The 25,509-nt window shown below is 37.6% G+C and overlaps 1 protein-coding gene across 1 annotated transcript in view; it reads left to right on the plus strand.

Moving 5' to 3' along the window:
* Positions 1-9,710: 9,710 nt before the first annotated feature.
* Positions 9,711-25,509, plus strand: part of LOC134650513 (neuropeptide FF receptor 1-like) — a 70,239-nt gene continuing 54,440 nt past the window's right edge. Inside the window, exon 1 of the mRNA XM_063505469.1 lies at positions 9,711-9,954. Within this exon, the coding sequence (XP_063361539.1) occupies positions 9,749-9,954 (206 nt within the window). The 5' untranslated portion in view covers positions 9,711-9,748. The remainder of the gene's footprint in view (positions 9,955-25,509) is intronic.

Genomic DNA, 25,509 nt, shown 5'->3' on the forward strand with positions numbered 1-25,509 from the left:
TTTTCGCCCCCGAAAACCCCCATATAGCAAATTTCATCGAAATCGTTAGAGCCGTTTCTGAGATCCCGAAATATATATATAAATAAATAAATATATAAATAAACAAGAATTGCTCGTCGGTATTAGATAGATAGATTTAAGCATAATCACTACATAGTATAAAACAAAGTCGCTTCCCGCTGTCTGTCTGTATGTATGCTTACATCTTTAAAACTACGCAACGGATTTTGATGCGGTTTTTTTAATAGATAGAGTGATTCAAGAGGAAGCTTTATGTATAATTTGTTACCCCGTGCGAAGCCGGGGCGGGTCGCTAGTAGGTATAATAAGGTACAAGTTTTACAGTACATACTCATGGTATGTTACTTAACCGCACTAGTGCGATATTAGCACTCAAAAAAGTGCCCTAAAAACAATAGGGTATAGGTACTCGTAGAACTTTTAATTACTGATTTTAATTAAGAGCGCGGAAAATTTGCATTTACTTACATAATGTTGTTGATTTAGTTAGAAAGTGCCAACTAGGCATTGAAATTAGAAATAGGTAGGTGTAGGTAGGCCAATTAAAACTTTTTTTGATAATTTGGAGTAGATTGGACAAATGAATTCTCGTACTCTGATAAAAACTGATCGAGTTGTGTTAAGGCATCGTTTTATGAATATTGTTACCTGGTATCACTTTGTTTAACTTTAATTGCTATACAAACCATTTCAGTATTATGAGGGTTCCGTACCAAAAAGGAAAAAAGGAACCCTTATTTGCGACTGTCCGTCTCTCAGTCTGTCACATCACTAAATATCTCGAGAACTACTAAGATAATTGAAAGTTTGTACGGAACTCTCGCTGCGCGAGTTAAACAAACTCGCAATTAACTTTTTTAATTTATCCGTGCGGAATCAAATCTCGACTTCCCTATTTGCAATTGCAAGATGAAGCGAAAACATTTTCAGCGCCGAACGTTTTCAGTAATTTGCAATTGCAAGATGAAGCGAAAACATTTTCAGCGCCGAACGTTTTCAGTAATTTCAGTTGATCTCAGACGCCGACGAAAAGCGGGCGTGTTCGCGATTTCGTCAACTTTCGTACTTGGCTTTCGTTCTATGTACGCGATCGTGAGTGACATTGTTGTGAAATTGTAATTACTTACATAATTATCTTCAAAGTGGTTAGACGATTGTGTACATACATTTATTGCAGGTTTATTGATTGCAATTTGCGATACGCAATGCAGTTGCTGGTTGCAGTAAACTAAATTTTAGAAGTTTATTATATTGACTTACATATACCTGTTTACTTAATACAGCGGATAATTTACCTACTAAAACTTAATTATTTGTTAAATTTTTAATTGATTTGCATATGACACAAACATTTATCAAATCTAAAACTTTGTTGAATTGCCAAAATAAGGCCCTGTTATAGCCTCCTAAGACCCACTCAATGAAAGTTCAAAATATTTTTTGGAATAGGTACAAAAATTTGTACGCACTTAGGAGGTTAAGGAATCATGATAAAACAAACAGAAATTACGATTAAAACTTATTTACGTGCGGATTTTTCTGACTTAAACATTTTAATCTCACTCTGAAATGAACATCATGCAACCGGCTTAAGGAGTAATAAGTTAAAAAATATATATACCCTTAGCTTAGGTTATGCCAAATTGTATTAAATACGAGTTATTTTAGCTAGATAACATAGTTCGGTGATTTGAATAATCGCAAAGTTTAGCGGTGCTATATTCGGGAATATTTTGAGCTCGGTAATTGGTAATATTCAGGACAGCCTTCAAACTTTACAAATTTATCGCGTTTTGCTACTATTATTACCCACAACACAAGCTCAATAAGCTTACTTTGGGACTAGGTCGATCTGTGTAAACATAATAATTTTTAAGAAAAAAAAACCGACTTCTATGCGGCCCGGTGAAAGATTATTGTAGATGGTGCGCTATGTAGAAAAGGAAGCATTTCGTTTCTGTAAGGCTCGCAGTTCTAACCTAACCTAACCCACTTTTGTTCGGTTCTGTGAGGATAGCAGTTCAAACCTAACCTAACCCACTTAACGGCGCATGCGGTGCGGTGTACGGGGGTTTGAGCGGGAGGGGTTTGGCCTCATCATACTTTATACCTACATTTTATGGTAGGTAATCATAGTGGTTTATTTAGTTTAGGTATCATAGTGGTTTTCCGGGTCAAGGTCCGGGTCTGTGTCTGAGTCCGGGTCCGAGTCCGGGTCTAGTCCAGGTCCGAGTCCGAATCCGAGTCCAGGTCCGGGTCCGGGTCCGAACCGGATCCGGGTACGAGTCCGGATCTGGATCCGAGTCCGGGTCCCAGTCCAAGTCAAAGTCGAAATTCGAAATCACCAAACATGTAACTATGCGTCGTTGAAGAGTTCTGTTCTGATCATCATCAGCAGTTCCAGTTCATCAAATGCGACAGTTTTTAATGTTAATATATTATTTTATGATGAAAATACAGAAAATTCTATACGTGTGCCTTTAAGATTTGAGGAGTTCCCTCGATTTCTCATGGATCCCATGTTCAGAACTTGAGCTTGACATAAATATGGCTTAAAAACCTAACTTGCTTAACAAACATAACGAAAAGAAAAAATCGCCAAACGCGAGCTATGCGTCGTTAAAGAGTTTCGTTCTGGTCATCATCAGCAGTTACACTTCCTCAAATGTTACATTTTAAATGTATATGCTTGATTTGTTGATTAAAACACAACAATCACTATATGTATGCCTTTAAGATTTGAGGAGTTCCCTCGATTCCTTATGGATCTCATCATCAGAACTCGAGCTTGACAGAAATGTGGCTTAAAAAGTAAACTTGCTTAACAAACATAACGAAGAGGACAAATCGCCAAACGTGAACTATGGGTCGTTGAAGAGTTCTGTTCTGATATCATCAGCAGTTCCACTTCATCAAATGCGACAGTTTTTAATAAAAATGCTTGATTTTCTGATGAAAATACAAAAATCTCTATACGCACACCTTTAAGATTTGAGGAGTTCCCTCGATTCCTCATGGATCCCATCATCAGAACTCGAGCTTGACAAAAATGTGACTTAAAAACTTAACTTGCTTAACAAACATAACGAAGAGGACAAATCGCCAAACGTGAACTATGCGTCGTTGAAGAGTTCTGTTCTGATCATCATCAGCAGTTCCACTTCATCAAATGTCACGTTTCTGAATGTATATGCTTGATTTGTTGATAAAAACACAAAAATCACTATATGTATGCCTTTAAGATTTGAGGAGTTCCCTCGATTCCTCATGGATCCCATCATCAGAACTGGGTTTTGACAAAAACGGGACCAATCTGTATGCATATACATACAATCAAAAAAAGAGTTTTCAAAATCGGTCCAGTAATGACGGAGATATGGAGTAACAAACATAAAAAAAAATAAAAAAAACATACAACCGAATTGATAACCTCCTCCTTTTAGATTTGGAAGTCGGTTAAAAATTGTTCTACAATATTAATTTATTCATTTTATTGAACAGTTAGTCTAGTTTAATGAAATTTCATTTCGTGGTTTATTCGTTTTTGCTTATTTTAGCAGAAATAGAAAAACAGTAGTGTAAACGAAAAGTTGATACGTTTAGCTTCACCCGCTGAAACTTGACCCTTTCAGCTTATCAATAATATTGTCATCGTTGGCCATACGATACGAGTTCCATGAGAAAATAAATATTTGCTACTTTATGAAAACTCTACACACACATATAATATACCTACGTTTTATTTATTTTAGTTTTAAAATTTAAAAAAAAATCGTTTATTTAGGTATAAACAAACAGCCACTACAAGTAATACTTATTACACTAATTACCATAAAATCTACAATGTGTGGCCCACGGCGGCGCTTACCACTAATTAGTATGAATAATGTTCATTCAGAGCCAAACTAATCACCGTTAGTCTTATGGCTCCTCTACACGATGGGCCAGCGCCGGCCACTCCAAGGGACGCAGCCATACGGCAGAATGAGATAGCAATATCACTTGCTCCCTCTAACGCATAAATGCGTCCCTTGGAGTGGCCGGCGCTGGCCCATCGTGTAGAGGAGCCATTAAGGGCTCCCGGTGTCAACAACAACATATAATGGTTAGTTATATTTATATATTTGGTAGGTACTGGAAATAAATTAAAAATGGACTTAATTAAATTTTGTAAAAGATATTCTAATATTCTTATGATTTTTGACAATGAATTTTTGGCCCCAGTCACAGATGTACAATAATGTACATGTACCTAACTTCATAATAGAAGATACGGACACATGATGAATGGGAACCATTTTGTTGTTTGCTCATTGTATTTTGATTTATGTGTTTATTTTTTATATCGTGTTCAGGTCAAATAAATCATTTCTATTTATATTTCTTCCACTATCAATTGTGTTACGCTTATAAAAAGCGGCCAAGTGCGAGTCGGACTCGCCCATGAAGGGTTCCGTATTTAGGGGATTTATGACGTATTAAAAAAAAACTACTTACAAGATCTCGTTCAAACCAATTTTCGGTGAAAGTTTGCATGCTAATGTACATCATATATTTTTTTTAGTTTTATCATTCTCATATTAAAGAAGTTACAGGGGGTGAGACATACATTTTCCCACTTTGGAAGTGTCTCTCGCGCAAACTATTCAGTTTAGAAAAAAATGGTATTAGAAACCTCAATATCATTTATGAAGACCTATCCATAGATACCCCACACGTATGGGTTTGATCAAAAATAAATTTTTGAGTTTCAGTTCTAAGTATGGGGAACCCCCCAAAAATTTTTTTTTTCTATTTTTGTGTGAGAATCTTAATGCGGTTCACAGAATACATCTACTTACCAAGTTTCAACAGTACCTATAAGTCTTATAGTTTCGGAAAAAAGTGGCTGTGACATACGGACGGACGGACAGACAGACAGACATGACGAATCTATAAGGGTTCCGTTTTTTGCCATTTGGCTACGGAACCCTAAAAATTAAATAGGTAAGGTAAACTTACTAGTGCTCGACGCGGTCCCAGTAAATGTCATCTTGAAACAAGTCATTGTCAATAGAGGTGACAGAAGGGTGTCATCTATTGGACATTAGCATGTCGAGCACTAGTACGTTTACCTTACTGCGTTTTCTTTAGAAATTTTGTTAGAAATAAAGCAAAAGTGAAAAATACTATTAGTCTCGGGTGAGACTTGAACTCGCGACTTCGGGAAACAAGCCCGCAGCTCTACCAACTGAGATACCGTAGTTTGCAGGCGTTTCTGCTTATTAAAAAATATTTTTTTTACTTATATCAATCCCTTATATTGATATAGGCAAGTAGGTGATATGACACGCTAGACCGGGCCGTGCCCGGGCCGAGGCGTAGACACGTCATTTTCTATGACGGCTGATCGGTGTTCACGTGGTGCTTTCCATAGAAATCGAAGCTCCGGCCTGGCCCCGGCCCGGTGTAGCATTTCATGCTGGGTGTGCACTGAAAGCTACATATCAGTGATATCAGTAATAAAATATTTTAGTTACTACTTACACGAAAAACCAAGTACGAGTCGGACTCGCCCATTTTTTTATTATATTTATAGTTTTCAGATTTTTCCCTGTACTTGTAGTGTAACAAGACGATATGACTTTGCCAAATGTCATAGTTCTAGGTCAACGGGAAGTAACTTATTAAATTTTAAATCCATTGGGAGTGTAGAAATATACGTTTTTTACGGCATAAACGGCCGTATCTTTGTTTTTAAGTTAACTTAGAAGTTTAATTTTTTTCACAGCTTCAAGGGACTGTAGACTTGAGTAAATGGTTTTAATTTCATCTCGATACCTTTCCGCGTTCCCCAGATAAAGGGTCACAGACAGACGGACAGTAAAGTGATCCTATAACCGTTCCGTTTTTTTTTTCTTTTGAGGTACAGAACCCTAAAAAGCGGCCAAGTGCGAGTCGGACTCGCCCATGAAGGGTTCCGTATTTAGGGGATTTATGACGTATTAAAAAAAACTACTTACTAGATCTCGTTCAAACCAATTTTCGGTGGAAGTTTGCATGGTACATCTGCCGTATTCAAACTTCAAGATATTCACAAGAGACGACACGTACTAGATCCATTCTAGATACGTTATAGTTTAGATTTCAACTAGTTCTCTTTTGCAGCTCAATTCGGGCAACCAATGTCACTTTTACGTTAGATAGAGTTAGATATCTATTACATGTGAATTGGATCTCTAAGTCATATCTTGTGGAAATCGTTCAAGAGTATCTCCAGAATCGCGGAAATGTCAAATTTGACAGGTTAGATCCTAAAAATATCGTTATCGTATCTTGGTGATGTCTAAAAGATACCTTATAGATATCTACAGTAAAACCCGCTTAATACGATTTCCCGCATAATACGCCATTTTACGCCGGTCCCTGCAATTTTAGGCCTGTTTTCATTGCTTTTTTCACGGTTAATACGACTCGAGTCCCGCTTAATACGCCATCTAAAATTATATATTACTTATCCGTCCCATTACGTACCATCTGTACGTTTGTGTTTTTGTCATAACCGTCGTATTGTTATGCAATACGCCGTTAGCCAACATTTTTTATGTTATTACCTACCTTAGGTTTTTTGTTTTGTCTAATATCTTTTGTGGGGTCCTTATCGGCGTGAGAAGGCGATGCCATCTGCTTGACCATTATGGAGCACGGAGTGCAAGCTATCGCTCCCAGATTTATTTGCAGCCAGTTTCTCCAAGACTTTCTAGTTGAGCCTATCGTTAGTGTTCCTAGATTATTTAACTTAACCTACACTTAAGATCACATTCGCTCATTATCATCCAGTATTATAGTTTTTTTTGTTCACGTTTAATACGATTTCCCGTTTAAGACGCTTTTTTTGCTAGGTCCCCTCAGAATCGTCTTAAGCGGGTTCTACTGTATTTCAAAATCCGAATCGGGCCCCATATATTGTTTTTAGTTTTATCATTCTCTTATTTTAGAAGTTATAGGGGGGGGGACACACATTTTACCACTTTGGAAGTGTCTCTCGCGCAAACTATTCAATTTAGAAAAAAAATATATTAGAAACCTCAATATCATTTTTTGAAGACCTATCCCCCACGATACCACGATACCCCACACGTATGGGTTTGATGAAAAAAAATTTTTTGAGTTTCAGTTCTAAGTATGGGGAACCCCCAAAATTTGTTTTTTTTTTTCTATTTGTGTATGAAAATCTTAATGCGGTTCACAGAATACATCTACTTACCAAGTTTCAACAGTTATAGTTCTTATAGTTTCGGAAAAAAGTGGCTGTGACATACGGACGGACAGACGGACAGACAGACAGACAGACATGATGAATCCATAAGGGTTCCGTTTTTTGCCATTTGGCTACGGAACCCTAAAAATGGGACAATCTAAGTATTTTATAACTGATATAATAGCTACAAATTAAAGGTGACCTTTCCCTTTCCTCCCCTAGACGTGGGTGAGTCGGGTAATCGTGGGTGGTACCTATCTTTATTTTAGAACATGTAACAGCCCAATTAGAACGTACATATATATCAAACTGATATCAAAATGGTGTCATTTATTTATCGTGCGTCTCGCTCGCGCCAATACGAGCACGGAGCACTTACGGCTCGGCCACGACATTGAGCGACTTGCGACGGCGGCAGCGATATCCATAGGTTGGAGAGAGACAGTGATCGGACCTTCCTTGCCCACTTATGTTTGTCGCTGTCGCCGTCGCAAGTCGCTCAATTTCGTGGCCAAGCCATTAGTCGCCGGTCACCCGAGCGACTCGGCGACTCGTTGCGACGCACAAGCGACTACGTCGCCGGCGACTACTAGGAACACGGGTTCAAATGGGAGCGTTCACACTGCGAGCAACTGTCGACCCGACAAACTTGTATCCGTCTCTCTCTCGAACATAGTTGTGATGAACACAACATATTTTAGTAATGCTTGCGCTTGGCTTGGTCTCCTGGCCCCTAGTTGTCTATGTTTTGGTCGCCGAGAGACCATGGGCTCTAACAAAAGCTGGCAAAAAGTGACATTCGCTTGTATTACAAGTTTCAAGCTTTTGAGAAACGGGCCCCATGGCGACAGTGCGGAACGGCTCTTACATTTTCCTCTTGAATTCCTCCAGCACCTAACAGGCCATTTCGAACTTGAACTGATATCAGACTGACATCTAATTGATGGCATACGAATAACGTGCATTTCGCTCGTACTTGTCCTTACAGCTAGATGGCGCGAGCGAGACACACAATAAATAGGTAATATGATTCAAATATCATTCTAAAGTCAATTCGAACGTACACTACGTTCGAATTGGCCTGTTAGCTCTATTGTACTTTAGGATATTGCTTTTTTCTGCTTTCACATTTTATTGAATTTCGTCTCAATTTGAATGAACACGTAGGAATAAATAGCTATTTATCCCTGCCTATATTAAATTCGTTTTTTTTTTAATGTCAAGCTGGCAATTTATTGTACCATCACGCTCCGCGATTGTTGCGCCATTTAGGGTCCTAGCTAAATTGGTTGTTAAATACTTACGCTATAGAATTTCCAATTTAGCAAGAACCCTAAATGGCGTAACAATTCCGTGTGGTGACTGTACTATGTAAAGATTTATGTACCTATTATAGTTTGATGATAAACGCAGATTTCCCTTTGTTTGACCTTTTTCGATTTTTTAGGGTTCCGTAGCCAAATGGCAAAAAACGGAACCCTTATAGAATCGTCATGTCTGTCTGTCTGTCTGTCCGTCTGTCCGTCTGTCTGTCCGTCCGTATGTCACAGCCACTTTTCTCCGAAACTATAAGAACTATACTGTTGAAACTTGGTAAGTAGATGTATTCTGTGAACCGCATTAAGATTTTCACACAAAAATAGAAAAAAAACAATAAATTTTTGGGGTTCCCCATACTTCGAACTGAAACTCAAACATTTTTTTTTTCATCAAACCCATACGTGTGGGGTATCTATGGATAGGTCTTCAAAAATTATATTGAGGTTTCTAATATCATTTTTTTCTAAACTGAATAGTTTGCGCGAGAGACACTTCCAAAGTGGTAAAATGTGTGTCCCCCCCCCCCCTGTAACTTCTAAAATAAGAGAATGATAAAACTAAAAAAATATATGATGTACATTACCATGTTAACTTCCACCGAAAATTGGTTTGAACGAGATCTAGTACGTAGTTTTTTTTTTATACGTCATGAATCGCCTAAATACGGAACCCTTCATGGGCGAGTCCGACTCGCACTTGGCCGCTTTTTAAATTATCGTAAGAGTTAGAAGCGAAAAAGTAATTCTCGTACCTAAACTAACTTTTATACCTAACCTAAACTAAAAATAAACTTTAAAGTGTATTGGTGTAGGTACCTACTAAAAATCAATAATGTAAAACATGGAAGATATTTCGATTAGTTTAAATTACTCCGTAGTCTAAATTGCCCCCCTGCACCTTACAACTTTATAAAATGCTCCTCTGCTCTGATAATAATTACAAAATTGAATAATATCAAATGAAGGAGCATAGCTGTGGTTATTTTAATCGCTGATAAAAAATCCTTTAGTTGGCTATACTATAGCAGTATATTTTTGACCAGTACATTAGACTATCCTAAAATCCAAGTGACCGATTAAAGTGAAACGTAGCAACATAAAAATGCAAAGTTCATACAAAGTGTCTAAACGATAAAGTGTAAGTGTAGTGAAAAATGACAAACCAAAGATGGTGTCCAACGTGTCACTGATAGGGCTGGCGCTGGAGCGCAACTCGTCGCTGCTGGACGTGCTGGACGGGCAGCTGGACGAGCTGGACATCTTCTTCCGACCGGAGCCTGTGTTGATTGCGCTTTACGTGCCTGTCATATTGTTGTCGCTCGCAGCTAACGTACTACTCATCGTTGTCGCCGTGAAGTGCAACTACACTAAAAAGTAAGTTTTTTTAAAAATGTTTTTATGTTATTTCAAGCCAAGATGTGTGAATGACCATCTTTTAATTTGTAACAAGTTTTTTAACTCTTATCAAGCAGAAACGTCTGTGAACGATACTATTAAGCTTGGAATAAATTTAAAGGTGGAAAAAATTACTGTCTTGGGTGAGACTTGAACTCACGGCGGCGGCGCTTAAGAAGTGTAACGCTCTTTACAGTAGATGTCGTTAGGTTGCGTTGTATTATCACAGAGTTCCTATAGCCACCTCCTCCTGTGTCCATCATCAGATCAGCTCGATGGTACCATAATATTGCTCAATCGAATAATGGGAACGGAGTCTAATTTAGCTTGTAAGATTTGGCCCGAACATACATTATACGTATGTATCTTGTATGTACATACAAACATTTCAAGTTAACATAAAATGTTGTAAAAACCACTCGCAGCACGTCAGTAAAGTTACTCCAATAAGGCAAGTGCAACTTTTATAGACGGATCTATCGCGAAATTTATTTGATTACTTATTTTTATTTACCGACGTTTCGACACAGGTTTCACTGAACCTTCATTATTATCCTCGAGTTGTGCGAGAAGCAATTGAAATCAAAAAACACCCCATTTTTATTAGGGAGGATGGATTCAACTTATCGCCAACTTGGGAACCAGTGATAGGTACAGAAGTTAAAGCCAAGGAATCTATCTTCGGATGTGTGCACGGATATTGTGAGGACTATTGACAATAATTAACATTATCTGTAGTGGGTGGTTTGAAAATGTGATGTCTACCTACCCCAAACTTTTTCATACACTTTTCGTCGGGTAGCTCCACAAATCTCTGTTTTGGCATTTTGCTGGGACATCAGTTAGCCGCGACCACGACCAGTGAAACTTGTCTCGAAACGGCGGTAAATAAAGGTAATAAAATAAATTTCGCGATAGACCCGTCTGTAAATGTGAATTAATATGTGTTCAAACCGCGAAAGTTTTAAATAAATAGTTTTAAGTGCTACTTTGTCAAAACTGAATTTTCATTTAAGATAGCCTGGAGTGGAAGGCTCAAACAAGATGTCTCTCAGGAGTACCAGACATCAATAACTGGCACGCCCGCACTAGTAGTTTCTAGGTACCTACTGGGAGAAAATTCTTAAATTTATAGCGATTACGCAATGTTCTAGAAACTTTTCGACCAATTTCAGAAACTTGATCATTTCAGGTAAGGCTTAATCTAATACAAGGTCGAAAACTTTACGTACAGGGTGGCAAAATAAGAGGTATATACTTTATTTTTGAAATTTTATTCTATAAAACATAAAAAAAATTAAGTATTCCTTGTTAAATATAATATGTAGGGTCAGCAATTACACATGGAAAATAATGTCAGACAAATGTCCACCTCTAGCAGCATGGCAGATGCGAACCCTTTTCATCGCATTTTTCATCACTTTTTCACACATTTCTGACGTTATCTCAGCGACAGTATTTCGAATGTTTTGTTTTAATTGCTGAAGGTTCGTTGGCCTATTAGCATAGACACGTCCCTTTAGATAGCCCCACAGAAAAAAGTCAGGAGCCAGTCAATGTCACCGTTTCTCGAAATTAATCGACCGGGAAACGTTATTTTTAATGTTTCTATTGTTTTTAATGATTAAAACACGTTGTTCCGTCGTAAAACGCTCCATAATAAATTTGCCGTATCTACACAAACTAATTTTCATGCAATAACTGTCATATTTACCGCCAAAATAAAATGGCGGCAAAAAAAGTTGTATACCTCTAAGTTGGCCACCCTGTACAATTAATTCATATACCAAATCAACAATTCCGGGCCGAGAATGATCCCTTGTGGGACACCGTAAAACAGCAGGAAGTTGATAAGGTGATTGCTGTGGAGTTGCTAACTAATTATAAACTCGTCTCGGGGGCACTGAGACGCAAATCTTACCTCTTTTGTTCGATGTAGTTATCGAGTGCCTTGGAGGTTTGGGGAGATTTGAAAGTAACTGCCTAATTCCAACTTTAAGATACGTCAAATATTAGGTCTAGATACGATATGGATCGAATATATCAGTGTCAAAATGACTTTTTTTTGTCTTAAAGTTCGAAACAGGCCGACTGACATATCCGATCCATATCGTATCTAGACCTAATATTTGACGTATCTTAAAGTTGGAATCAGGCCGTAAGCTTGTGTTACCGTCAACTGTAACACAAGCATACGACTGCTTCTCCACACAAACGTAGTCCCCATTTTCCTCTCTGGATATTGAAAAATGATCTTTGCACACCCCTATTTATTTTAAAAGACCTATCCAACAACAGCGCACACCAATAGGGTTAAAACAAAAAAAAAATTGTAGGAATAAAGTATTTTTGTTGCTTTTATTTTACCGTTTTGCCTTCATGATTGATTGTATTATGTATCCATGCCAAATTGCAGCTTTCTATACCACTAACGACCACTGAGCCAAGCCGCGGACGGTCAGACGGTTCCTAGTTGACTACGGAACCCTAAAAATCGAACTACATATGTATATCAAACGAAGGGACATGGAAAATATCGATTCCCAAACAAATATTCGAAAATTTTCCATGTGAAAACTTCCGAAGGCACATCGGCATAATCTAATAGGTACCTTTAAACGAGCAATTCTTGTTTATTTATTTATATGTTTATTTATATACCTATATATGTTGGGGATCTTGGAAACGGCTCTAACGATTTCGATGAAATGTTCGTTTTCGGTTTACGGGGCCGAAAAATCGATCTGGCTAGGTCTTATCTCTGGAAAAACGCGCATTTTTGAGTTTTTATATGTTTTTCGAGCAAAGCTCGATCTCCCAGATATTAATATGAATTCCAACAAAATATTGACAAAAGTCAGATTACAACAGAAAATGTGAATGAAACCGTACCCCATTGTAATGCAAACCGAACTCCATTTATATTACGAGAAACCATTGAAAATTCTACGTCAATATCTGAGTAATGCAAAACAGTTTGTAAATGAGAGGTTCGACTGTTTTTGTTGTTCTGATTAATGGATTTAATGATAAGGCCGTGTTGTACGGTTGCGATGGCGGCCCACAAATGGTTTCGGCAGAAATTCAGCGCTGACTTTAGGGTTAGCATTATTAAATAAATAAATATAAATCGTTTATTTCAGATCATTGATCCATAATGTTGTTAGTAACTATGTCTTAAAAACTATGTTACTTACTAACGAAAATAATAACAAAATAACATGTTATGTGTAAGTTTGTGTTTTGTTTCTCTTTTTATCTGTTGTTTGCCACGAATAAATAATTTATATTTCTATTTATATAAGAAACTAAAAACTAGGTATTAAAAAAACTAAGAGCTACGAGACCATTACGAGACTGGGAGCGCAGGTTTCCGTGCTATATTTCGCTCTCCTAATGACCACCACCACCCAAAACTTAGTAACAGGATTATGCAGTACCGATTCGTCAACCAAAAACGTCACGTTTGACACTGACATATCTAATCCATATCGTATCTAGCCGTAATATTTGACGTATCTTAAAGTCCGAATCGGACAGTATTTTGTGGTAAACTATAGCATAGGTAGTTTGTTAGAAGAAATGTTATACTACGATCTTATATGCTAAATATATGACACATTATGGAAAGCCTGCCCTGCCATAAAAAATAATGTTTGGTTATTTTAAATACCATAATTACCCAGGGTTTTAAGGGTAACCCAGGTGACTACAGAAAGGACTATAGGAGGATACAGAAAAAGAACACACATAAGTACATAAAAACCTACACTACTCTACGATACTACGATTACACTTTTCTATAGCATAAAAATCTAAATTGGCGAATCCTATAGAACGACCTGAGGGGCTACTGCAAAAACCGAATTTCGCAAATTGCCGAATTGTCACTCTAATTACTCCTTCACTGGAGCAAAAGAGAAAGATCCTCGCAATTTGCGAGATTCGGTTTTCGTGCTAGCCTCTCTGCCTGCTAAAGAAAGGACTATTAGCACTCTTAGCATTGGCCCACCTGTTCCTATCTCTATTGCACGCGCATAATTTATATTGCACTCCGGCTGGCAGTACCTATCGTTGACCGCCGGTATCATGCGCGGGATAGCAACATAACCCCCCCATTTCGCTCAAACGCACTTCATCCAATTACGGACAAAATAGTTTTTTGTGTCGTGCTAGTCGTAATTTAAATATTCTATCCAGAGATTTGGACATTGGTGTATTTAATTGTTCCATTCCTTCGGTGAAGCGAAAATTAGCTAATCTATTTTTTAACCCACACTCTGATCCCGATTGTTTTGTTTTCACAAGTAATAGGTTTGCGATTTGTCCGAGTGCTTAAGTATTTACGTACCCTTTATTTTACTGTCAGTATTGTTAGCAGTTCTATATCCTTGGTAATGATAAGTTTTGAGTTGTATACAATTATTATTACTCTTTTGAAAAAAAAAATTTTTTTTTAATGTATAAAACGTGATAGCATTGTGTGAAATTGCGCGCAAAGTTTGATATATTGTTTATTCCATTTCTATATGTGAGTACCTGTAATTGGCTTTGTATTGTTACCTAAATCTGTATAATGTTTTTGTAGCTGTTGGTACTCCTTAAAAATAAAAATAAAATAAAAGAACATGCGTGCGATAGAGATAGGAATAGGCGGGTCAGTGTACAGAATTCCTCGTGCTAAGCGAAGCGCCTTTTATATCAAAAGGCGAACGTGATTCCATCAGCGGCGCCATCAATATTGCCGTACGGTTCAGATTGATGGCGGTCCCACGTCCCTGTTTATGGCTCACACTCGCTCCTGAGGGCCTACCGCGGACCACTTTCGACGTGTTGCCTCTCTGTCGCACTTGTAAATTCGTACGTAAGTTGAGAGGGTGGCAACACGTCGAACGTGGTACGTGGTAGGCCCTCTGGAGCCCATGCAAGTTACGCAAGGCATAACGGCAGTTGTAAATTGTACAAATAAAGTTCGAAACTGGAGTTTACCGCAAAAATCGAAATTCGTAAATTGCGGGGATTTTTCTCTGTCACTCTAATTACGCCTTTATTGGAGTAAAAGAAAAAGATGCCCGCAATTTACGAGTTTCGGTATTCGCGGTAGCCCCTATGAACTATATATAAGGTAAACATTCGATTTTCTCCGATTCTACATAGTTTTTACGCTTACAGACGGGATACATTTGTTCAAAATTTAAGAGTCAAATGAGAAAAACGGGATTATGTTGATAGTCGTTAACTTTTATTGAATGGCAGAAGTGGCCTTGCCAGGCCCAAAAGTTCTTATTATGCTGGCAGCGTTCGCATGCTGTAATGCGCTGTACGGTATAAGAAGACGTTTATAAATATTAATAACAAAATAAAAAAAAAGCAGCCAAGTGCGAGTCGGACTCGCCCATGAAGGGTTCCGTATTTAGGGGATTTATGGCGTATTAAAAAAAACTACTTATTAGATCTCGTTCAAACCAATTTTCGGTGGAAGTTTGCATGGTAATGTACATCATATATTTTTTTTAGTTTTATCATTCTCTTATTTTAGAAGTTACAGGGGGGGGGGGACACATTTTACCACTTTGGAAGTGTCTCTCGCGAAAACTATTCACTTTAGAAAAAAATTATATTAGAAACCTCAATATCATTTTTGAAGACCTATCCATAGATACCCCACACGTATGGGTTTGATGAAAAAAAAATGTTTGAGTTTCAGTTCGAAGTATGGGGAACCCCCAAAATTTATTGTTTTTTTTTCTATTTTTGTGTGAAAATCGTAATGCGGTTCACAGATTACATCTACTTACCAAGTTTCAACAGTATAGTTCTTATAGTTTCGGAAAAAAGTGGCTGTGATATACACGGACAGACAGACAGACAGACGGACAGACATGACGAATGTATAAGGGTTCCGTTTTTTGCCATTTGGCTACGGAACGCTAATGATATAATAGTCGATCGTAAGTGCGAGCGTAACGTCACTAACGTCGCACATCTGGTTTAATTTATGGGTTGGTTTACGAATCCGGTTTATTTTCCTGTTGAAATCAAACAAGTACCTACTTATTATTATTTTCACTACATAGTATAAAACAAAGTCGCTTCCCGCTGTCTGTCTGTATGTATCTTAGATCTTTAAAACTACGCAACGGATTTTGATGCGGTTTTTTTTTATAGATAGAGTGATTCAAGAGGAAGGTTTATGTATAATTTGTTAACCCGTGCGAAGCCGGGCGGGTCACTAGTTTATTATAAGTATCTGCAGATTATGATGAAGATTCAATTTTGATCTGTTAAATTTCCATTTATAAGCTCTGTATTGTTAGAATATTCAGTTAAACTCAAAGTCCATTCAAAATACGTTTGAATATCTCCATATTCCCTTGTGCCCTAGTGGTAAACCTGATCATCAATCAACATCAGAAACACAGACGGCAAATAAATTAAATAGCAGTATTAAATGACAATAAACGATCGGTCCTGAATCAAAACAGCAAACGTTCAGACGACAAAATTTATTTTCATTTATTATACATACCTACGTTTCTGCTCTTGGGCGTTTTACTTTTCAAATACGTCTTTTTTACGATAAGCAATTAAAATTTTATTTGAAATGTATTTTTTATACAATTTGCATCTTGGGGCCCGTTTCTCAAAAGCTTGTAACTTGTAATACAAGTGCATGTCCCTTTCTAACAAAGCTGTCAAAAAGTGACATCCGTTTGTATTACAAGTTACAAGCTTTTGAGAAACGTGCCCCTGATGTTTCACTCCCCAATCCATAAATAACGATATACTTTTACCTTAATTGTAATTGAAAGTACATGCACTCAAAGAAATACTTCTAAAGTTTATACTGAGGGCCTACCGCGAACCACGTTCGACGTGTTGCCTCTCTATCGCACTTGTAAATTCGTACGTAAGTGTGACAGGGAGGTAACACGTCGAACGTGGTTCGCGGTAGGCCCTCTGACTTGGTTAACGCGCCTCGTCGTCGTGGTAAATACCTACGTCATACAAGCTACCAGGCCGCGTAGCCAATGTGCCAATCGCTTACGCTCCGTAGCGATCGAAACGCAACTGTCACTTTCGCACTAATATGGAAGAGTGATAGAGAGACATAATGCGTTTCGTTGTCGAAGCGATAGCGATTGTCACCTTGGCTAGGCCGGCTGTTTCGATTAAGTCCCACCCACGCATATAGGTACCCATATATATACGAGTATTGCTCCGGCAACGAGATTTAGGTATTGCAGATTGAGCCATGTACCCAATCTTGAGGCATTACTTTCGGCCGCAGATATTTATATAACCAGTCAGTCAGTTATAAAGATAAGTCAAGTAAAAATACAATTCGTACAAAATTACATTGCTACTAGTAGGTATAAAATATGTTACCGTAAAACCCCATTTTAAGTGAATACGTGTTTTTACTAGGTACTTAAAACTAGTTTTCGCAAAGTGCCTTGGCTAAAACTAGTTTTAACACTTTTAACTAGGATTCCGTCAAACATATTTAATTAGTTTTCACTAATTATTTAAAATTAATTTCAGTTCAAACTAATTGTAATTAGGGAAACGCGTTTATCACTAAGTAGTAATTTTATAATATTAATTTAGAAAAAAAGATGTATTATGTGTAGCGTGTAGCGTCAGCGTTTAATCAAATCTAGTTTTCACTGAAATAATATTTTGAACTAGTGAAAGCAAGTTCAAATATTTAATCAAACCCCAGTTAAAAGTAATGTTCATCGATGGCTTCCGGAAAACTAGTTTTAACTAGTGAAAACGCGTTTTCACTAAAAACGGGTTCTTAATATGGTAATATTACATATTCCAAATTCAAAATTTAAATTAATTCTGCAAGGTCTCTGGGCTCTTTCGCCAGTCAATACAACTTTACAGTGTCATATTATAATGTCTGAAAAATACATAGCAACATTTATAAATTAAATACAACAGCCAATACCTTACGCCTAAAACTCTTTGAATATGTATTTTATTGGGAGATAATAAAATACCTTCAGTGTTATTTAACTAAATTTAACTAAAACATACATTGAGATTTTGGCATAAGATGGTGTACTGTACCAAAAGGAAGGAAAGGGCGAGTGAAATAATATTTTACACCTTATGTACGTTCAAAGATCTCAGGCATGGTAACATGGTTAATGCTCCCTTTGACACAGAAAAGGGGAAAAATGATAATTCTATTTACTTCTTTGAACTATTTATTAGGTTTTTGTGCTGCGTCAATACGAGTATATGTCTGCGTACTCTGTGCACCGTGTGTTTGATGCGGCAATTTATAAGGATTTCATCTTTATCCCTGTTCAATGTGCCAATAATGGTTCGGATTTGCTTTTAACCAATTTGTTATGTTTTATTCTTTCTCACTCTCTCTTTCTTTTTCTCCTTCAAAAAAGGTGTGTACTTATGGTTGCAGGTATCCATTTACTGTACTGACCGATTTAAAGGGTATGCATTATTAATTTCTGAAAATCAAAAAATAAGGGACATCCTAATGGATAGTATCTATTAAATGTTAGTGCTGAACGATGGTTAAATTATACATTCGAGATCTAAAACGCCCCCAAAGCACATTTTCAGAGAAAATACTAATACTGAAATACTAATACGAATAGAATGTAAATAAATAAAACCATCTGCCGACACCGACAGCTACAAACACTGGCTAAAACAATGGCAGTCGGATTGAGAGCGGGCCAACAACAGCATTTCAAATGAAGCCAATATTTATGTTACTCTTTTCAAGGCATTCAATACCAGACTGTCGGCATACATAGCAGCGCAAAATTATGTTATAGGTAAGTAGATTAGATGATACTTATAATATAACTAGCGACCCGCCCCGGCTTCGCACGGGTTAACAAATTATACATAAACCTTCCTCTTGTTTCACTGTATCTATTAAAAAAACCGCATCGAAATCCGTTGCGTAGTTTTAAAGATCTAAGCATACATTATAGGGACATACAGACAGCGGGAAGCGACTTTGTTTTATACTACTATGTAGTGATAACTTGTGCTAATACCACTTTAAAAAACTTAAGAAGGGTTGTAAAGCCATGAAATTAAATTATTAATTTTCAGACAACTGTGGCCCATAGATACATACCTTACAAAGTAACATACATACAATAATAAAAACTAACATACACACAATAGCCCCGGGGCACAGCTATGGTTAATATACATCAAAATATATTAGCTTAAAAAATGTTTCCCGATTTCAATATTAAAAGGTTAAAGTGAAAAATATCCCCATTTCATGTGTCTGTCGCAGCCGGATCGTATAATCTGCCGTATTACATTACGGCTAGCCGTTTTACAAAACAGGGGCGTTTTGAAATGCGGCGGTTCGACGATTAGCCGGATTGAATGCGGCTGAATGAAAATCCGCCGGAATGTATTCGGCGCCATACGTTCTTCAACATGGAAATGTTTTGGAAAAGAAACACATGTAGTGCGGTGGGACCATGGTAAAAATAAATTAAATTGCAAGCATTGTCAAACTCCGGTTACGTAGGCGACCGAAAGAACTGGTCACTCTACAATCTAAATAGTAGATACGATGCGGCTAAACGTAGACCGCCTTATTGAAGAACATATCGCAATGACAATCCGGCTAATCGTCGGACCGCCGCATTTCAAAACGCCCCTGTTTTGTAAAACGGCTAGCCGTAATGTAATACGGCGGATTATACGATCTGACTACGACATGTCTACACATAATACCTACAACCCGTTCGAAAGATTATATTGACGGCTTGATTTGAACTTTAAGATACGTCAAAAATTTGCTAAAGATACGATATGGATCGGATATGTCAGTGTAAAGAGTGACGTTTTTTGTTTGAAGTGCACGTAGGGTTTGCAATCCGGATCCGAAATGTATGAAATTATCCGGATCTGGATCCGGATCCGCGGATCATCCCTTACATTTCGGATCCGTCGTGCAAACCCTAAGTGCACGTCACTTTTGACAATGACATATCCGTCCGATCCATCGTATCTTAGCAACTTTTTGACGTTTCTTAAAGTTCGAATCAGGCCGTAAGTCTCGTGTTACAAATGTAAACATCTCCCTGGAATATCCTGAGTTGTCATGGCTACATTAAAAATACAAGACTCGTATTTTCTATAAACGGGCTCAGGTAAAAAATAAAAATAATCCTAATAAGGTAAATATCAATCCCATCAAAAACATAAATGTGAAATGAGAGCCAAATTCAATATTAAGAATATTCGTCGTTGTTGACTTCGCTGGAAAGAGAATTGATAGGGTTAGGGGTGCCAGGTTCTTGTTTGCTTAGGGTGTAATTAAAGTTCAGGATTTGACTTAGTGTAAGGCCTGGACGCTCGAGTTGGGCGTGCAGCGGGGCGGGGCGTGCGGCGTGCATGTTAAACAAATGCAAACGTATAATAGCGGCCTTAGTGCACGCTACTCAAATTACTTGTAAGCCCGACGCCACGCTGCACGCCCCGCCGAACGCTCCGCTTCGAGCGTCTACTCTGGCCTTACACTTACAATATATAATAAAAAAGCGGCCAAGTGCGAGTCGGACTCGCCCATGAAGGGTTCTGCATTTAGGGGATTTAAGACGTATTAAAAATAAAATAATTTGGCCAAGCCCGAGTCATAGCTCGTGGCATTTAGTGTACCGCACGCATCGTTATATTTTACAGAGATTGTTTCCCTGTTTTCAGATACTTACACATATCCGACAACAACCTAGGAGATAATTTATCGCTACATAGTATAAAACAAAATCGCTTCCCGCTGTCTGTCTGTATGTATGCTTAGATCTTTTAAACTACGCAACGGATTTTGATGCGGTTTTTTAAATAGATACGAGTAGAGTAATTCAAGGGGAAGGTTTACGTATAATTTGTTAACCCGTGCAAAGCCGGGGCGGATCGCTAGTAGGAGTTATAGGAGTCAAAATAGCAAAACTACAGTGCAGCGTTACATCGAAGCGCTCAGATTCGATAGGTCCTTAGTATTCTACGGTTCACCATTTAGCTCGGTATTCTATACAGTATCGAATACAGTAACTGCTTCAATTTGAATTAAATTTTAGTACTTATTATTTTGATTTGATTTTGTTTCTAGTTCCATACCATATACAATACATAGACTTAAATATTATATAGAACTGTTAAAATGTAGAGTTCGTCTAAGCTAACAAAGTGAGAGAGTGTAAGCAAAAAACCGGCCAAGTGCGAGTCGGACTCGCGCACAGAGGGTTCCGCACCATCAACAAAAAATAAAGCAAAACAAGCAAAAAAACGGTCACCCATCCAAGTACTGACACCGCCCGACGTTGCTTAACTTCGGTCAAAAATCACGTTTGTTGTATGGGAGCCCCACTTAAATCTTTATTTTATTCTGTTTTTAGTATTTGTTGTTATAGCGGCAACAGAAATACATCATCTGTGAAAATTTCAACTGTCTAGCTATCACGGTTCGTGAGATACAGCCTGGTGACAGACGGACGGACGGACGGACGGACGGACGGACGGACGGACGGATAGCGGAGTCTTATTAATAGGGTCCCGTTTTTACCCTTTGGGTACGGAACCCTAAAAATGTATTTAAATGACATTTTATGGATGATTTCTTTTCGCTAAACTACGTTCAATTGATACTGAATTCAGTACGAGTTTTGGTAATACAGTTTTTATAATGTACTTCTAATGCAATATAAAAAGCATTCATAGGTTAATATCTGGGAAACCGAGCTTTGCTCGGAAAACATAAAAACTCAAAATTCTGCGTTTTCCCAGAGATAAAACCTAGCTAGATCGATTTTTCGCCTCCGAAAACCCCCATATGGCAAATTTCATCAAAATCATTAGAGCCGTTTCCGAGATCCCCGAAATATATAAATATATAAATAAAAAAATAATAAAATATATAAATATATACCTTTGCACTGCCTATCCTGTGCCATAAATTTGTGTTTTGTGTTTGTACAATAAAGAGTTTATACATACATACATAAATATATAAATATATATTTCGGGGATCTCGGAAACGGCTCTAATGATTTTGATGAAATTTGCCATATGGGGGTTTTCGGAGGCGAAAAATCGATCTAGCTAGGTTTTATCTCTGGGAAAACGCAGAATTTTGAGTTTTTATGTTTATTGTGTAGTGTTGTATATTTATACAAGAATAAAATTGCTCGTTCAAAGTCTAGACTTTACTATACGCCTTACTAACTCTATATCCTTTATTGTGAAAAGACAAAACACAACGACAGTGAAGAACAAAATTCTTAATTTAAAATTTTACAAATAAACTCCAATAAAAATTAGGATTCTTACTGAGCACATTGAGGTAGTCTTTTGGTTGGAAAGCCCGTTCGAAATTTAAACTTATTATCATTTTAACAAGGTTGTATTTTGTAGATCTTTTTCTCACTCATACTTAAATTAGACTATTCAGAAAAAATTAATATCCCACAAAAATAGGCAAAGAGAATTAAACCTTGTGTCAAGCACATAAATCATAAATTGTAAATGCCAAAGTTAGAAGTAAGGATCTTTCTCGCTAAAACTACTTCTTTATATGAAATGACCAGTGTTAGCTAGTAACCTTAACCCTAAGCAACCAAAGATCAGGCTGCAGTTGAAAAAGTAATAAAGATAAAGTTAAGGTGATAATTTTCCCGCCGTCCTCATGGTTGGTTTAGTTGGGTATTGACTGGTCAGCTGCCTGTTAGCTATAGTTTTCGCGTAAATCGCCAGGACAGAGGTGAAATTTTTTTGTACGAAAACTTGCAACTTTAAATGCATTTTTTAGGGAAACCACTGCACTCTAAAATGAAGTCAAAATCAGTCCACCGGCTCAATTTTTTAATCCGGCTCAGCTTTCTAATGGTACCCGACACGATTCTTACAAATAAAAAATATTTTCAGCTGACCCCTTTCAACCCCCAAATTTTCCCCTAAAATAATAAATAAGCGGTTTCGGCTTATTAATAATGTCAGTGATGGTAATTGCTATAACTGTTCCAAATTTCAGCTATCTACGTCAAACGGTTTTTGAGAAAAACACTTTTAACTGATTTGCAAGACCGATGTGATCCAATAAGTGTACCGCGAACAAAGTTTGTGCGGTACACTAAAAACTACTTACTATATCTCGTTCAAACCAATTTTCGGTGGAAGTTTGAATGGTAATGTACATCATATATTTTTTTAGTTTTTCATTCTATTATTTTAGAAATTACAGGGGGGGGTACACATTTTACCACTTTGGAAGTGTCTCTCGCGCAAACTATTCAGTTTATAAAAAAAATGATATTAGAAACCTCAATATCATTTTTGAAGACCTATTCATACCTCACTCGTATCGGTTTGATGAAAAAAACATTTTTGAGTTTCAGTTCTAAGTATGGGGAACCCCCAAAATTTATTGTTTTTTTTTTCTATTTTTGTGTGAAAATCTTAATGCGGTTCACAGAATACATCTACTTACTAAGTTTCAACAGTATATAGTTCTTATAGTTTCGGAAAAAAGTGGCTGTGACATACGGACGGACAGACAGACGGACAGACGGACAGACGGACAGACTGACAGACAGACAGACAGACATGACGAATCCATAAGGGTTCCGTTTTTTGCCATTTGGCTACGGAACCCTAAAAATGATGCGTTGTTTTCAATCGAACCAATATCGAATCATGTTATATCAATAAATTTTACCCCTCGCGAATGGTTTGTTCACGAACTCGAGCTAAGGTTAAAAAATATACAACAGGTTAAAGGAAATATTGAGACGTAAAATTTTCTTTTGTATTCAGGAAATGAATTCCGCGCAGGGAGTTTTGTTTGTTGCGAGATTAGTTTCTGCTGGCTCTTTTCCATTATATTCTGCTCGGGTTTCCTAGGTATTGTGTTTCCATGTAACAAAATAGGTACACACTAAACGACGCGATATAGCGTTTAGTTTTTCTTTTTGACCAATGCATTTCATAACGTTCCAAGTCTAGGTAATATTCGCAGTATCCATGCATGTATGTAAACACTTTATTGTACGTTGGATAGATTGAAATTACAATAATAATAAAATAAATACGACACTCTCGTGAGTTGGCTGGATCACGGGTCAGATGCGGAAGGCGGTAGTCTTAGACACGGCGCGGATAGTCTCCGGCGGTTCCTCTCTCTGCGCCTCTGCCTCGCTGCTATGGCACCCTAGGTAAGGTTTATTTAAATATGTTTATATGTATTTTATATTGTTTTGTAGGTGTTTTACATATTAATATTATATCCATATTGTAAACAACACTAACCTAAGAAGAAAAATAAACAAAGGAAAAATTAATGCAATTTACAAATTAAACATAACCTCCTCTGGGATACACAAAGCAAAGTTTGGTTCACTAATTATCAACATGAATACATTAAACTCTAATATACCAGTGAACTTTTAAAATCAACAACAACATTGTCGTAATAAACGTACCTAAACTGTATTATCAAAGTTGCACACCGTCCGGTCCCCGCACAGTGGCACTTTGACTACAACTTTCCCAATTTGAACCCTCCTTAAGCCCTGACCCAGTCAGTCAGGACACACGCATTTATAATATATATATATATATAGATTATGTAGGTATTATATGACATACAACATACAAGTAACAACCGCCCGCGTCCGGTTCTGAACTAACTTTGAGTAATGTGTCAACACTTTATGTAACAATGTAACGCAACAACTTCTGAAGGACGCAGGATAACAAAATAAAGTGTAGGATATTTATGTTGTTTGTTGTTGTTGTGTCGTACTCGTCATCACTATTACTATACTCAGGGCCGGATTAAGCATGTCGGGGCCCCTAGGCATTGCAATGCTCGGGGCCCCCTTAGGCCCTTACAGTCAATTCTGCATACATAATGTTCATTTTTCAGTTCAGGGAAGTAAGTTTGTGGTTTTAATTTCAACCTTCAGGTGTCGGTTGAGCCAATCCGAACATGCCAAGCGATGTCTTTTTCGCTCTTATTGCGTGGACATAAAGCTTTTTTCTATCAGTTTTTGCCGATTCCTTTTTGCGTCAAGTGTGGGGAGAGCCCTTTTTTTTCTCAATAGGTAGTTAAATATTGTGCGAGGCTGAACAGCGATTGTCCGACCATAATACCATACGCCGAGCCACATGATTAAAATTAACGTAATAATAAAGATATTCCATAGGTTTAAATTCCTATTCATTCACCAGTCAAGTTAGCATGTAAGTACAGGGTTAGCATGTAACAACCAGAAAAGCAGCAAAAAAACGCGAGCGCAGCGAGCGCGAAATTTTTTGTTAAAAAATTGTGAAAGCGTGTTAAAAAGGCCGGGCCGGGCCTAAAAATCCGAAGTTCCACAGTGAGCAGAGCTTTCATGCGAGGTCAAAGTCGTGCTTCAGGATAAGCTCAGCTAGAGCACAGACGCCAACCAATGTCCATTGTATTAAAAAGCGAGGCTGCAGGCCGAGCTTGGCGCAGCGAGGCCAAAGGCTAAGCTGAAG

Source organism: Cydia amplana, chromosome 8, assembly GCF_948474715.1.
Source record: "Cydia amplana chromosome 8, ilCydAmpl1.1, whole genome shotgun sequence".
In the NCBI taxonomy this organism is placed as follows: domain Eukaryota; kingdom Metazoa; phylum Arthropoda; class Insecta; order Lepidoptera; family Tortricidae; genus Cydia; species Cydia amplana.